Source organism: Lathamus discolor, chromosome 5 (genome assembly GCF_037157495.1).
Source record: "Lathamus discolor isolate bLatDis1 chromosome 5, bLatDis1.hap1, whole genome shotgun sequence".
NCBI lineage: Eukaryota > Metazoa > Chordata > Aves > Psittaciformes > Psittacidae > Lathamus > Lathamus discolor.
Window position 1 is genome coordinate 81,902,779 of NC_088888.1, and position 17,557 is coordinate 81,920,335.

At 38.6% G+C, this 17,557-nt stretch overlaps 1 protein-coding gene across 1 annotated transcript in view; it reads right to left on the reverse strand.

Annotated features, from left to right (window-relative positions):
* The window catches only part of ADGRB3 (adhesion G protein-coupled receptor B3), a 478,713-nt gene that overhangs the window by 98,112 nt on the left and 363,044 nt on the right, over window positions 1-17,557 (reverse strand). Inside the window, exons 17-18 of the mRNA XM_065681454.1 lie at window positions 5,381-5,507; window positions 3,626-3,729 (exon numbers count right to left, since the gene is read on the reverse strand). Coding sequence (XP_065537526.1) covers window positions 3,626-3,729; window positions 5,381-5,507 — 231 coding nt within the window. The remainder of the gene's footprint in view (window positions 1-3,625; window positions 3,730-5,380; window positions 5,508-17,557) is intronic.

Genomic DNA, 17,557 nt, shown 5'->3' on the forward strand with positions numbered 1-17,557 from the left:
ATCTGGTGCATGATGCATAAATAAGATGCAGATTGGTTGATGATACTATGGCACTGCATTTTTAAACATGTTATTGGGATAGTGGTAGCATTGATCTTGAAGTTCCACAACCTTTATAGAATAATTTTTATGAAAAACAGTAATACTGTAATCTTTATCTTCATAAGACCTAATACCAAAAAATGGTTAAGTTTGTGCAGAAAAATTCAATTACAGCAGTGAACATCACATAGTCTGTTTTGCAAACTTATCATATTAATTTTACAAGTATGTTTAGAATGAAAAAATCAAATACTCTTATCACCTATTCCCTTACAAGATGCAAATATTATCATTTTTACATATGCATAGCCTTCTATGTGCTACAGGACAGAAAGAGAATGATTATGGTTTCAAGCAAGGTACCTTATTGACTTGATTTTCATTGTTGTTAAAAGAATAAATGTTGACTACAGAAGCAAATTAAAATGAGGGTGCTTAGTTCTGCTGAAGACCTTGTCATATGTTATATGTCCTGTACTATATGCTTCTCACTGGAGCTTAGTTAATATTGCTATCTCTTCCTGAGCTGTATCCCCATAGCTGACACTCTGAGGAGGCCTTAACAAGGGGTGCTGAACCCACAAGAAATGCTGAACTTTGAACATGAAATGAATTGTAGTCCTTTTGCCCAGGTATCAATCAAGTGCAAGGTCCTACACCTGGGTCGGAGCAATCCCAGGCACAGCTACAGACTGGGCAAAGAAGAGATTCAGAGCGGCCCTGCAGAGAAGAACTTGGGGGTGTTGGTCGATGAGAAAATGAACATGAGCCAGCAGTGTGCGCTCGCAGCCCAGAAAGCCAACCGTATCCTGGGCTGCATCAAAAGTAGTGTGACCAGCAGGTCGAAGGAGGTGATCCTGCCCCTCTACTCTGCTCTTGTGAGACCTCACCTGGAGTATTGTGTGCAGTTCTGGTGTCCTCAACATAAAAAGGACATGGAACTGCTGGAACAAGTCCAGAGGAGGGCCACGAGGATGATCAGGGGACTGGAGCACCTCCCGTATGAAGACAGGCTGAGGAAGTTGGGGCTGTTCAGGCTGGAGAAGAGAAGGCTGCGTGGAGACCTCATAGCAGCCTTCCAGTACCTGAAGGGGGCCTATAGGGATGCTGGGGAGGGACTCTTCATCAGGGACTGTAGTGACAGGACAAGGGGTAACGGGTTAAAACTTAAACAGGGGAAGTTTAAATTGGATATAAGGAGGAAATTCTTTCCTGTTAGGGTGGTGAGACACTGGAATCGGTTGCCCAGGGAGGTTGTGAGTGCTCCCTCCCTGGCAGTGTTCAAGGCCTGGCTGGATGAAGCCTTGTGTGGGATGGTTTAGTGTGAGGTGTCCCTGTCCATGGCAGGGGGGTCGGAACTAGATGAACTTGAGGTCCTTTCCAACCCTAACTATTCTATGATTCTAATTAAGTAATACAGCATTACATTTTTTTAGTGAAGAAGAAAGAACAACCCTGACACCACAATCCACATTTTTGCTTAAAATATCACAATGTTATTAAGGCTAGTTCTATGTGTTTGCAGACAAACAGAGAAAGTCTAGTGCCTTTGTCTACACCATCAGTATGCTGCTACTTTCTAACTTGCTAACTACTGATTCAGCTTGGCCAGTTCCCAAGCATGTGCATTTATGGACAAGAAAGGATCTTAGTGGTCGAGTAAATACAGTGCAAGCAGGAGCTCATAGCTTTGACTTAGGCTAGGAATATTTTAGTTTTTCTTCCAGTCTGCTGCTGATGAAGGGAAGGGAAAAGAAGGGAGAGGAAAATAAATATTTGACTGATACTGAATTTGTCTTTCAGTTTGAATTTTCAGTTGGGGGGATCAAATCAATCAGCCATCAAAGAATGCTTGCACAGGCCTTCTTCAGAGCTCTACCTCGTATCACTTCTAAACAGGCCCTGCCATTAAAAGGGAAGGTGGGGTTCCAAAATATAAATACAGACATAGGTTCAAAATACCAAATTTCTCCCTACCCCTAGATTTATAAAAACAAGTATATACACATATAAGTTTCAGTGTCTATCGTTTCTATGTAATTGGTTACTATGTGCTCTTTAGAAACATGTTGGAGGCAAATTTTAATGATTCAAATGACAGGCCACTCAGTTGTCATAATATTTGCAAAATATCTCACTGATAGAACACTGTGATCTGTACAAGTTTTCTTCTCTTCAGTGGGATGCAGAGCCCACACTAGGTCCATAATACATCACACTTTTTTTTTCTCTGCTTGGAAGTTATCATAATCATAGAATCACAGAATCACAGAATGGTTTTGGTTGGAAGGGACCATAAAAATCATCCAGTTTCAACCCCTCTGCAATGGGCGAGGACACTTTCCACTAGACCAGGAGGCTTCAAGCCCCATCCAACCTGGCCTTGGACACTGCCAGAGATGAGGCAGCCACAGCTTCTCTGGGCAACCTGTGCCAGTGCCTCACCATTCTCATCATAAAATATTTCTTCCTCATATCTAATTTAAATAATGGAGAAGACCAGCTCCACTGAGCATGACAGTATTTCCATCCAAGTGCTAAATATATTGGGGAGTGCAAACATAACGGTATAATTCTTCAGATGGGTATTATATCCTGAAATACTCTCATTCTCAATTTTGTTACAGTCAAGAACTGATAACTTTTAAACTCTTTTTATTATAACTTATGTAACTAGACAATCTATATTTATAATATATATATCTAATCCTGTGAGTCTCCGTGGCTACATGAGTGAGTGAAAGGGAAAAGGGTGTAAAATTATCGAGCTGCTTCTAAAAGCAAAATTCTATCATCTGATTTTACATTACTCTAAAAATTATTTTTTTTCTGCTGTGTTTCTTCTTCCATATAAACCTATTTTTCTTTAATTATGGAAAAAGAAAGATTAAATGAGAACCCATGCTCTCTTTCAAAAATTATTTACTATTTTGTGTGACTCTTCCTCTTTGTTTTGTTTCTTCTACATTAAGACATTAGCTCTCAAATTGATTTACTCCATAAATATCTACTGCACTTTTAAGTCAATATAATATTTTAATATAGTAAGAAAGACTGTTACTGGAATGTACCACTACACTACTTGAGACTACTTTAATTTTATTGTCTTTATTGAAACTCATAATAGAAGTGGACAAACACAAAACTGGTTGACTAAACCTCCCTAAATCTGTGATATCTTATATGGCATTTTGATATGTCATTTTTAGCACACAGAAGTTTTTGCTTAAAATGCAAATGGAGGAAAAGCAGTCAAAAGTATAAGCCAGAAGACTCACATGAAATATATCATATAGAATAATCCTGTAAATTGTTTACTAGCACTATGAAGACCTCACTGAAAGAGCTATTCCATTTATACTGTGCAGGGGAAAGAGTAAACTATAGCATCATCAGTAGGCCAGAAGAGTAAAATTTATCAGTCACACCAACAAATTCAGGCATCAAAACATGTACTATGTTTTGCTTTTTTGTTTTTCTTTCCCAGGTAATAACAAATATTGCATGTAATGCTCTCTTTAAATTGCAGTTGAACTAAATATAGCTATGTATTCATGTTCAGCTTTGTCAATCCATTACATACCTCCATAGCGCTGCATAGACAACTGCTAGGGTGATCAAGGCCAAGCATGAAAGACCACTGCCTACTATTAAGGTCACTGAGGGTGTACCAGATGATTCCATGATCTGTAGGTTACAACAGACAACCATGAAGAAAACCCGTCCTCCAGCAATTAAAATAACAAATCAAAAGAAAAAAGCAACAAAACCAAAATTATAAAAGCACCCACGGCTGTCACAGAGAGCTTCTACTTATTCAGCAGAAATCAGCTTAATTCCAAAACTGATCCATACTCTGAGATCTGTTTAATTACTGGTACATTCCTCAGAGGCCTTTGAGCCTTAAAATGCCTTATAACACCTCCATGATATTTTGAAAAATAAAGGAAGAGCTAATATTATAATGTAATAGGAGACATGACATTAGCACAAGTTTAAACTACTCCCTAGTTAAAATTAATTAAAAGGCATCTTTCTCATGAGAAACAGCAATATTTAGAAATGTGTATTGAACAAGCAGCTCGGTTTCACGTTATATATTAAAGATCATCCAGTAATCTGCCCCAGAATTTGATTCATGCTTGTTGCAGGATTATCAAACTTTCTGACTTTTAATAACTTTGACTTCAATCCACTGTTCTCACACACTTAATTTCCTTGGGCCTCTGATTGTCTAGAAGGAATGGCAAGATATCTATGGCAACAATCATAAGCCTTCCATAAAAGAAACCACAAATTTAGAGTTATTTCATTTGTGCTTAGTGTTTTAATAAAAGATGAAAATAAATTACCTTGAAAACAAACTACTGTAAATTAAACTATTATCATTAGAAATCAAGTGACGTTTTTGCTCCGTATGTGTATATGCTCGTGTTCTGAAATAGTCATGGTATTTACTAATACAAATGCAAAAAAATTAGATCTAAAAGTTTGAAAGGATACTGTGCCTGATTTACCAAAATGCTTTTTAAAGCCTCAGGGATGTATTGTAAATCACATTTATCAAGATATCTTTTGTCACCCACAGACAAGATAAGACTGATGTACTTCTAGGCCAGATCTCAGACAGAAAGTAATGTTTTATTTCAAACACTTTGTTCCAAACTGATCTACTTTGCTGTTAAAGAGTCTGATCATACGCTTCCAAATCCAGGAAAAATAAATTCTGCCTTAGCAGGATAACTTCACAAATACTTGCTTTTTAGCTGTTTGCACATTGAATAATACTGGGAGTGCCTGCTCATACACTTGATGTTCCCTCTTTCTCATGAAAACTTGATTATTTCCCTTACATCATATCAACAGACTACATAGAAAATCTATGCTGAAAATGTCCAATGCAGATCTGCAATCTATTTAACTACAGTATCTAGGGTTTTCCTACCAAGAGCAATAATAAAGCCCTGCACATTCTCCTAGAAAGGCTTGTAACCTTTAAAAAGCTTGTTAAGTTGATAATTGTTCAATACAAAAGTTTTCAACACATTTGCATCACAATTAGTAGGCTTTCTCTGAAAAATGCAGAGTTTGAGAACATGCAAATTTCATTAGGATTTAGTTATATCACAGAATCTGGAATTCATTTCTCTGAGACACTGTAGACACCAGGAGACCAACATTTGCCTACCTGCAATATTAAACAATTCCTCAGTGCAACGGCTGAAATATACCTGAGAGGAAAGCTCGACCAGCTTCTCCCCCTCCCCCAAGCAGTCCCCTCGCTATTGCCTTTTGCATTAAAACCGGATTTCCCACCCCTCTTCTCTTTGTTACTTACTATTTCTCTAGGTTGCTGAGCCAAAATGGCGAAGGTAGAGAGACGATCACATAAGCATTTCGTATGGGATGCATCGGTAAGCACAGTTTTACATCCCTGGGTGGACCAGGTTCCCAAAGAGTCGTTCCTGCAAAGGAGAGAAAGGGGAGGGGGGGAGGAATGGGGATAATTACGCCTGACGGCCAATTCCGTGAGGAGGAGACAATGCAGTTACACCGAGAGGAGAGTGTAGTGTAGTTCCCGGACAGCACAGAGGTACTTGTTGTGGGGCAGGACCGGCCCCAGCGGCGCGGCGCGGAGCAGCGCGGCCGGGAGAGGAGCGGGGCGCGGGGAGCAGCGCGTGGAGCTGTCCGGCGCGGCGGTGCTGACGGTCCGGCCCGCTGCGCTGCGCGGAGCCCCGCCAGCCGCGGCAGCAGCCGCCCCCTGCGCTGCCAACCACCTCCGAGCTTCACCAGAGCACTGCGAAAAACTCATCGGGGGAAGAGGGGGAGGCTTTTTTCTCTCTCTCTCTCTCTTTTTTCCCCTTTTCCTACCGGCTGTTTCTGGCCGTTTTCTGGAAAACGTGATAGTGGGCAGTTGTAGTTTATTTTTTACCTTTTTTCTATATATTTTTTTTCTTCATTTCCACACCACCACCACCCTCCCCCCAACCCTCCCCCCAACCCTCCCCCCCCCCCCCCCCCCCCGCCACCGAGTGTGCGGCTAGGTTAAAGTCATATGGTTCTCAAACGTCTGTCTGGGTGATGCCAATTGGACATGGAGATGCTGGCTCTTCAGTTCTGATGGCTTTATTTGCTGAGGATTTTTTTAATGATTTTTTTTTTAGTTGTTGTTTTTAAGCCTTAGAAATTTCACCCTGGAAACGGCAACATCAGATGCCTCCAACTCTTGCCTTAGCTCCAGCAGAGGGGTGTATTTCAGTACAGCAGCACACAACATCACCAAAGAGACACACGAGTTCGCCCTCCAGACATCACTCAGTCAACTCGCCTCTCCCTAGCTCCCTCCCCCTTCTCGATTTCTTTTTCTTGGGGTGGCAGCACCACGCTAACCCCAAGCCAAAGTGATCGTTTCCTGGCACCTTTCACCAACCGCCCCTAAACAAAACAAGATGATTAACACAGCCCCCGAATTCAATTAGACATTCAGTATGCTAATGCGAGGTCTGAAACCCACCCCAGCAGAACAATAAAAATGGTATCAACCCACGTTTTCTTTGTGCGGGCAAGAAGAGGGAGAGGGAGAGACAAAAAGCATCTCTCCTTTTTCCTGAACTGCAATGGGGGGAAAATCATTTCTACAAGAAAAAAGGGGTTGGGTTTAACTACAGTAAAGCTATTGCCTTTGCATATGTTATGTTTAGAGAACAACAATTGGGTTTCTTTCTTCTTTTTTCCCCTCCTTTCATGTCCAGGAAGCAACTGCAGCAACTCTGCTGCCAGCAGCAGCATGTGTGCTGTCAATTCCTTCCCATTTCACCTCAGGTCACTAAATGACTTGAAAAAAGAAAATCGAAGGTGGAAGAAACAAGGTGGGGGAATAATAATTTCCAGTCCCTGTGATCACCGTTGTTTCACCTCTTCTGCTTTGACAACCCACCTTTGTGAGTGATTCTATATGCTAGGGCCCACATGCAAAGGCAATTTGTTATACTAACCCTAAGTAGGATGTAATTTGGGCACATGTATATATGGCTAATGTCCTGTAACCACCAAAACCCCCTCAGCTCTACATTTACCTGTAAGTGTTGTCTCCTCGGAGATGTCTTACAGTTAGAGGAATGTTGGAATGTCTTTTCGAAACCATTTCAGAGTTTAACGTAAAATTCTTAGTTCTAATCAAGAATTGGGAACATACTGTGCAATAAAACTGATGGCCAAATGATGTACGGAAAAGTATTTTAATCATGTATGATATAGAAAAAATAATGTATTTTTTACTCTTTAGTAATGTATTATGTAATATTGCATGACATATAAGTGATGCTCACTACTGAAAACAATGATATGACTCTCTCAGGTATTGAAATGAAAATGTAGTTTTTAGGATAGGGAGCATTTTTGTAGAATAAAAATTTCATTCACAGACATAACTGCCAGTCTGATACAGACTGGTGATCAAGCCACACTCAGTATACTAACAACTATGTTTCCCTTATTTTGTAGTACTTTTTTGGGTCTCATGACATGGTTTACACTTAAAATTGGCATATTTTGTTAAAATTAGTAATACATATGTCTTACTAATAGCATTGTTTTTTCTTCTTTAACATATTGATGAATGAAAACCAGCTACAACATTCCTATCAAAACCACTAACTTAGTTAAAGGACTTAATATCTTACACTGTCCATCTTATTAGTCTATTTGGAAGATTTTTTCTTTTAATGCAAGATTATTTTTTTTGTAATTTTGTTTCAGGGATACTCTGTGAGACAGTGAAAAAGGAAGTTAACAACACTACTGAATGGTTTGGGGTTTTGTTTTTTTTTTCCATACTGGCAACTAGTGATCCAAGCCTCAGTTTTGATAATCATGAACGAAGAGCCGACATCTTGGCTATATATGTATGACGTTAGCTTACTTTAGTAATTTTTTTGATGATTGATATTTGTGCTTGAAGTAGGATAGGAAATCTTTTAATCCAGTAAATTACATGAATAATAGTAAGAAGTTGCTATTTAAGCATTTAATATAAGCAAACTACACAGAAGTTAGGAAATTGTATTTCTCCTGAGATTTTTTGGGTATGTGCATTATACTTTTTGTTGTTGTTGTTCACTTAGGTTCTGGTTTTCCTTTGCGACAGTCTTTGGCATGCCAGCTCTATTCTCAGTAGAGCATGAAATATAATGATGAGAAGAATGTGGAAAATACAGACATAAGAATGTTTTAACCTAGCAAAAGATAGGAATGAAGCTCATGGCCCTTATGTGTAGCAGATTATGTACAACACTGTGCCTGTTCAGATGTGCTGGCTGGCACATTAGTGATGATAAAGTCCTTCTAACACCTGCTTACTTCTTTACACCTGGACCTGAAATCCCACAGAAGCCATAGGGAAGGCTCAACTGCAGGAGTCTCCTTTCCATTGTGCATGTCCATCTGTCTGAGACATGACCTAACTTTTAGTATGCATAATTTCTAGTGTGATCAATCTTATCTCTACCAGCAGTATATGGCAACATCTGGTTTATCTCCACAGCTTTTCCCTAAAGCAAAGAAAAAAAAAAAAAAAAGAAAAAGAAAAAGAAAGAAAAAGACAAAAACCCCACCACAACACAAAGAAAAGGTAGATGCAAGGCAAACACTTTTTTCTTAATAATGTCACACATAAAACTGTAGTTTAACAAAGTATTGTTTACCTTGAAATTGTTAATATGATTAATATTATGTCATTATGACTTAGGGCTTTTTTTCCTCTTACACAATTTAGAAAAACTAATGCATGAAATCATGGAAATGAAAAGAAATAGAATGGACAAAAATAACTGTCTTATGACTACATGTCTAAAATACTGCAAATGTCCTCAAAAGGATGTCTGAATTTGTGTGGTACCGGAAGAAAAAGCTGGATGATGAATATCTTGCAATTGGATCTCCAACCAGAACACTAAGAGGAGTTCATTTTCCTAAAGAATAAAGCCCCAATTCAGACATTGAATTGTTTCTTTTTGCTCAATGACATACTTGTGTATTAATTTTTTTTGCCACAGAAAGTAGAAATCTTTGAAAAATTAATTTTCTTGCTGATCTTTATATAAAAAATAAATCCTATTTGAATAATAATTTTGTAAAATAAAAGTGAGCCTGGGCTAGAAACCAAGTTTCATTCCAATGTGATTTAAACCAGATGAGATATTAAACCTCAAAAAGTAGGTTTTATAACAGAGACATTGTAGATATATACATACATTGTTGCATTAACTTTCTAATAATGTACAACTCATAGAATGGTCTGAGAAGATCAAAAGAAGATCAAAAGTTGCATTGGTTATCAGTTTGACTACTATATGACTACAAATGATTCATCAAAAAGGGAGCTATGGAAGTGAGTATTGATGCTTGGGGGAATATTTTATTATTATTTATAACTTTCCTGTCCATACAGTTTAGGGCATGATCTGGTGCACAGTGTACATAAGCTGTATTGTAATCAACAGTCACCCTGTCATTAGTGTAATGCAGGTGTATCAAAGTGTAAAAGGAAAAGAAAGAAATTCTAATGGAATGGCATGACAAAACCAGGATGAGACAAATGCTAGGTGTTTCCTGCCTCCTACTGCGTACTTCTTGATTACTGATGCTCTGTACTACTGCAATAAAGCAAACTTATCTTTATCTGAGTTACAGGATCCATTTATGTTTCTGAACAACATCAGAAAAACTGTAGTAATTCAACTCTATTTCTGTATTCTAAAAACCCTAATGGATAGACATTTGAACAAGTGTATTCTCCCTTCTTTCCAAAGATTACAGAGAAAATCTCCTAAGAGGATGAGTATTGGTGCGTCAAAAAAATTGAGGGAAAACAGGCGCTTTCCACAGCTTCATCTCTGTTTGTCACTCTAGGTAACTCTCAGAGAAAGCAGTAACACCCAGGAGTAACTCCTATGTACCTGTTGCCAAAATCTGTGCTGAGGATTTATGAGAGCTATGACTTCTTTCCCCATGGGCCACCAGAATGAAAGAAGCAGAAAGAAGACATGCTTCCTTTCTAGGATATCTTGTACCAAGATGATGATTTCCTAAAAACTGCAGGAAGTAAGACAAGGATATTTCTCACTTTCATAAGAATAACAATTTAAGCAAACTGGTCAACTCTACTACAAATTCTACAGTGATTTGCTGTCTCACTTCCTTCCTGATGAGTTCTCATTTATTATCAGCCTATACTTTATTTTTTTCTTTCATTTCAACACAATTTTGCTAAGTTTATTCTGTGAAAGGGAGATATACCTGATAATGCTGAATGATCAGAACAAGGATCATGTCACATTTTGCAAGCATGCACTACTTAACTGTGGTTATATTTAGAGATTGGCTGTTTGTCTAAGTGGCTGTATGACGTATGTGGTTTCTTGGGGCAAAGTCATATTGACACTTGCTGTGTTAAAATGTATATTCTCAAAGTTTGCATTAGTAGCATTTTGTATAAAATTGCTTTGTTTTAAGCAAGCTAATTTTATAGATTAACATTATCAGATAGTACGAAAAAAAGAAAGTTCGAAACATATTTTAGTAGCTAAATATTTTAGTAACTAAATCAGTAAAATCTTTCATATTTGTTTATTCAGGCTATCAATGTTTATGTAGATTTATGGTGATCTAAGAGAAGATTATCATGTAGTGTTTTGCCAAAGATCAGCCTACAAAATACTTCACACTGTACTAATTCACAGGGACTCCTAGCAAAAAGCATCCTTGTAAATTGTATACTGCCAGGGGCTGGAAAAGATTATAGGCTCAGAAGTTTATCCTGGAAATTAAGAATGTCAAAACCTGTATCAGCGTTGTAGCTATCATTAATGTTTCTTCCAATGACAAGATTAACAGTAAAACATAGTATCATCAGTTCAAGTTTCAAGGCCAGGTATGACCAGCAGAGAAAGGAACAAGTGTGAATGGGAATTGATGAGGGGAAGAACAGGGGCTGGGCTTCCATCACTGTTACTGCTACAACATCCTGTGCTGTTCTAGATTGAATGTACAGATAATGTTAAAAACAGTACATGCCCAGCCTCCTTGGAGAATGCTTTGAATTAGGCTCCAGAGATGCCAATCATAATGTAGAAAGTTAAGTCACAAAATGAGAACGGCACAAGCAAACATGTTAAGTGGTCAGGTACTGAAATGCTGTTTGTTGTGCTGGTGATGCAGAAGAGACCTGACCTTGCTTTGGAGCTCTATGTTACAAGCTACCTTTCAAAATCCGAAGTTAAATTCACCTTGAAGATGGCCAGCGGAGAGTCCCCCTTTTATCTAACAACTCAGTGGCTATGAGATAGAAGAGGTGAGTTCAATTTCCTTCTTTCCATGAGAGGTGTTGAATACATAGACATTTGCAGCAGTTGACCTAATACCAGACTACAGTATATTCTGGTGGGAGAGTCCTCCCCCCACTCCCTGTTGAAGCAGGTGCTCAGTGAAAAGAGCTCTGCGCTTGGCCAGAAGATGAAGCAAAGCAGGCATTCACTAGCCATACTGCAGGAAGACAGGGAACGGCGCCTGCATTCTAGTTCCTGCTCTACTCAGTAATACTTATTCAGCAGACTGAGGATTCAAATGTGTTACATATTCTCTGAAGATCCTCAGGTTTCTTACATGTTCCTTCATGATAGCTGCACAACTAAGAACCCTCCTGGTTGTCATCCTCTCCTCCCCTGTATCTTGTGACACCACCCACTGCTCCTACACAATCTTGCTGTGTATCCTACAACTCGGTTACCTGTGGGTTATCTGAAGAACATGCTGTGGAGCTATGGCAACTGGAACTAATTTGTCTCAGTGTCCAACTGGAAAGAAAGAAGTCAAGATTTTTTTTCTGTCTGCTTACACTTTGTAAACAAACTTAATGGAAGGCAGGCTGAGATAAAATAAACAAATGAACAAATGAGAAAATAGGAAACAGTTACAAATGTTTATATGACACACAAAAAAAGAAATAAAACTGACGCTTGCTCTAGTGACATGGGGATTACATCAGCAGTATCTATCTCCCATTTTTATCCAGCTGTTATTCTGCAAGATTTCCTAAACTTTCAGTTTATAAAGAGTTCTGTTTCCTATATACACTATGCCTCAGGTTATGTCCTTTCCCTTGTGTTAGACACTTGTTTTTTATAATCAATCCTCTTTTGTAAGTCCTCCCCAGGAGCCTAAACAGATCTAATCTGTTTTTCCTCAAATGCATTGATTTTTTTTTTCTTATTTGGGAGATAATCTGTCCATCCCTCTTAATTAAAGTAAGTATTTTTCTTCTTCCTTAGAGATGTCTTTTCATTAGATCAGATGTTATCTTGTGCACCTGACTGGCCAATTAACAACTGCTTCAATAATAGTAATGCTTATCTCCCTACTTTCTTTCATGAGTCAGCATGCACCCTGGCTGAATCTGTACCAAATCTTATATCGATTATCACACTGCACATTAAAAACACATTTGATTGATAGAAATACCCCAACAAGGCAAAGGCATAGGGCTTGCTGTTGGCTCTTGACTGAGATGAGACACAGTAATGAACCTGTTTGAAGTGACAGAGGGTTTTTAGTGACTGATGTGTAACATCTTTGTTTGGGTATCTTCTCTTCAGTGAAAACCTTGACTACAGATTGTAAAAGTGAGCAGTCTTTCCCTTTCAGACAATCAATATAATTATAACATGTCAGAATAAGAATAATGGTGAACAGAGGGAATTAGAGAAGCTTCCTTATTCCAAAATGCCCTACAGCCTGGAGATTTGATCATTGTTCGTGAAGAGATGCAAGCACAGACGAAACCTCACCTTGAGTAAATCTCTCCTGTCCTGGGCAAATTTTCTAACCATTGAACTATTGGACAAAAGAACTATAGTGCAGGTGCTGTCCATGGTTTATGTAGCAGTCAATTCACTACCAAGTAAAGGCCACAATCAAGAATGACAGAGGGATGACTTGTTCACATATCTTGATGAGAGTTAATGCTGAGGTTCTTCTGAACTCATGAGAATGAAAACTTGGTGACCAGATGGCTTGCCATAAAACTCATAAGAACCTCTGGATTTAGAATTCTCTGAAGTTGTATGGAGACTCAAAGGATGTCTGACAAAGTCCATTAAAGACTGAAGTACCTGTTAGGTATCTACCTAACTCACAGAATGACTTTATTAAAATGAGGCAATGCAACAAATCTGTGTAAGCAGTTGAGATGCAGTGACTTCGTATATGTGAAGCTCACAGCAAATGTGGCCCAGTATAGCTAAACACAAAGCTTTTTTACAGGGTTATGATCTGATTAAAAACTAAAACTGAACAACCGAGATGTTCCTAAAGCTGATAGATGCAATATTTGCAGAGTTAACTTCTCTGACATTATAAAGTAATACATCTTTTTTGTTTTAATAATTTTCACCTTTTTTTTCTTTTTTAGATGTGGAAAAGTAGTTGTGATTACAGTCAAGTAAAGCACAGATTAAGGAAATTAAGGCTCTTTTGTTAAAAGAAAAAGATTTAAGAGACACTTCCTTAATGTGTATTTTAAACCCTCATATGCTGGTTTTAGCTCTGATGTTCTTGCCTTTCAGTGAGGCTTACTACTTTAGGACATATTAATATGTCTGCTCAGATTCCAGACTCAAAATGATTTGAACGTAGGCACTTTGGAGCACAGTTATATGAGCTACTACTCATCTGAATCTTCCTGAGTGGATGTATTTACTGACCAACCGCCCAGTAAAGTAAATTACACCTAACTAACTAACATAGTTTTTAATACCACTTCATGCCTCTGTAATGGTAGTGTTGTCTAAAACAAAGTCAGCTGACAATGATAATCTCCAGAGATAACATCTCTGTTGTTCCACTACAGTTCTTGCTAAGAGTGCCTAGTACAAAGGCTAGAAGAATGAGGTGTGCATCACACTGCACCAAAACACATGCAAAGCAGATGCTTCCATATTTCATCTGGAAAATGCCAGAAAAAGAATGAGGGTCTGCACTCTGAGTATCTGGACAGTGAACTTTAGGTACCATGGATTGTGATGACTCAATAGTATAAGGGCATGTTTTGCACAGGAGACCACTGTGGTGCACAAGGTCCAGCAGATTCATGGATTCATCCATGTGGATATGTTCTGAATTTGATCTGCACATGTGCAATATGTCGGATGCACTCACAATGCAACAGACAATTTGCATTTGTAACAACCGTATATCTGGAAGTCCCAGAAAAATTCACTGCAGTGAACAGTAGTGATACCATTTCATCTAGTCACATGCCAGCTAGATTGTGTGTTTAGACAAATGTGACTGCTGGCAGTAAAAACTGTGTAAATTGGTTAAGGGGTTGGATAAGTGCTTTTATTTCACAGTCTAAATAAAAAGAGGGATAGAGGAGGTGTTGGGGAGTATGTGCCTAAACTAGGTGCCAAAAAAAGCTTGTCTGAACAAATGAGAAAAACTTACTAGCCAATCCACATTCTTACAACTCTTGAGAATATTTTTTGGTTGTGTGTGGCTTCGCTGTAGGAAACAGCACAAGGAGAATTCCTAGTGCTCTGAGGGTACAGGGGATGTAATTATGGGCTGTCTTCTGTTGACTGCCTCAGCCTTCAGGTACGGTAGAAAAGGACTGAAAAAAGTGTCCCAAAATAATCCATGTTAATAAACTAATTGTCTATCCATTATACAGTACCTTTCAGACAAAAGCCCTAAAACAGAGACGGACAATGTCATCCTGAATCTCAGCATGAGGCACAGGATAATTAAGAGATATCCCTAGGACTCAAGGCCAAAATAAGAATGTGAAGGTAAATTACTTCCAGGCTTAAAAGAAAATGCAGCTAAATACAATAGTGTATTTATTTCCTTCTATCTCTATATGGAGTTCTCATACAATATTTTTGATCTTTATGTTGTATCATACAGAATATTGAAAGCACATGCATGTAAAACACATATAGCAACATTATTCAGTATAAGTTTGTGGCGGTGCATCTCCCCCTACATCCCCTAGGCTGCTCTAAAATGTCAAGAATTCCCATCAGGCCTTGGCCTTTGTGTAAGGAATTGTATGGTGAAGCATCCCTTGACGGACGCTTACATGGCTAAGGTGGGAGACAGAGATCATACTAGGATCCCTGGTCAAGGAAGAGTGGGGATAATCAGTTATCCCCCGACGGCCCTAGAACACTCCTTACTTTGATCATAGCCCAAGTGGAATGGTACCCATTTTACTAGAGTTTTGAATAACTTCTACTAATTACTACCTTGGGTTGTGGCCAGGATGGAAATTTACTAACAACTAAAGCTAATCATGTTGCAGCCCTATAAACAGTGGTTCTAAGTGAGACCCTTTGAGCTCTCCTGGACCACACTGCAGGCTGCCACCAGCATCTCCCTCTGAGTGGGTCACCCCTCAGAGCCCGCAAACTCTCAAACTGTTGCCAAAAAACTGGATCTGGGTTGAAGTCCTGCTACTGTTTGCGACTTAACTCTCATCCTTTGAGAAATGTTGAGACATTTGACATGAGTATTTCACTGACCTCAGGGGGAATTTTTAACAGGTACCTTTATATGTCTTTGGGTATGCATGTGTGTATGGATTGCTATAGCAATTATAGCAAATTCTGTTGACTCAGTTTGTAAGATTCCCCTTAAACCCACATACTGCTGCTAAATGGAAACTGTAAAAATCCTCTTTGTGATGAATTAGTACACTTGGAAACCTTTAGATATATACCACTGACCACATCCGAGACAAAGACTAGACCCAGCCACAACTAGGCTCCTTCAGGAGTTCAGAAGGCAAGGGGGTCTATTCCAAACCTTATGACTCAATGGGAGGGTCTCCCTCGCTCTTTGTGCCTTTGGTTTCTGTATTAATTGGTTTTAGGTGATTTTACCTCAACTTGCCTTTGTATGCTCCATCCATGTAATAAGTAAAAGACTGAACCTTGTTATTGAATTCTGTTAAATCATGTCTTCATAAATCATATTAAAACTACTTTTGCTAACATTTCTGATGGCTCTTCTTTGAGCAACCTTAAACCACTAATTTTGTGAAAGTGTTGCAGTTTTTGAATAGTGGAATCATCTCTCATTGGCATGAAATATCACAAGCTGTCTGTGGTGTGTCACATAGATGTGGCATGCTTTAGCTGAAAACTCAAATCTGAACGGCCTGTCCCTTCAGACATCATGTTGCAAGTAGAAACTGCTACAGTCTTCTTACATTTTGAAGTAATTTGCATTCTGTTATGTTCTCATGCTACTTGATGTTTTAAAAGTGCAATAAATAAAGAATACAATTAATTTAGATTACACTACTTGATCTGAATTATATACAGACTACTTATTGTATGAAGCTTATTAGCTAGAATACATCTCCTAGAAATTACACAATGAGGGCACTTGCAATAATTGTCTGTGTATATATAGCATTCAGGGAATGTCATGAATCCACTTCATGTCAGTGCATGCTGTATATTGATTGGACCTGTCAACTTCAATGGAGTATCCACAGTATAACTCACATCAGAACCTGGCACTATATTTTGATCTCTCAGACAGCTAAATGATATCCAAAATTACATATAAGCAAACATCTTTCTATTGACTATGCATTGGAGAAAATTGTATATTTTAATTCAAATATGCTAGAGCATGCCAAGCACATGATGTGTTATTCTTCAGTTCTATTAGTTTTCGGCAGGCGTTTGGAAATAGCAAACCAGAAAATACGACTATGCCGCTCTAAAAAAGTCTGCAGCATGCCCACACTTGGAATGCAGCATGCAGTTTTGATCTCTGCCTAATTCAAACATATCTAAGGGAACTAGGAAAGCTATAGTAAAAGGAACAAAGTCACAAAAGATATGGGATAGTTTCCACAAGGTAAGTCCCTCCAGTCTGGGTAAAAGGTGATCAAGGCATGTCTGATAAAGGTCTGTAAGAGTGCCACAGTGAATATGAACCACAAATGTTGCGGGTTTTTTTGTCATTCCTTGTACTATAAGACCTAACGGCATTAAATTAAATTACTAGGGTATATATTCAAAACAAACAATAGGAGGCATTTCCTTCTCACAGTGCATAGTTAAACTGTGGAAATCATTGCCACAGGAAGTTATAAATGAAAGAAGATTATGCGACCTGAAAGTGTGATTAGATATGTTCACAGACAAAAGAATCTTTTAAAGCTACAGCACACAGGGATAAAGAAATCTGCCTGTACATCACAGACCTGCTGGTATTTGGAAGGCACACCAGAAGAATGTCTACTAAATAAGTACTTTGTTCTTAAGCACTCTTCTAGTCATTTGTTAACAGCCACTGTGGCAGGCAGGATGCTGGGGCTAGACTAATCTCTTGCTCATTCAGCCCAGCTTTTACTTTGATTATTATTCCTGGGTTTAAACTTTTGCTTTCAAATTAATCAGATTTCAGTTTCCAAGCTGTTCCACATTGCATACATGTTGCC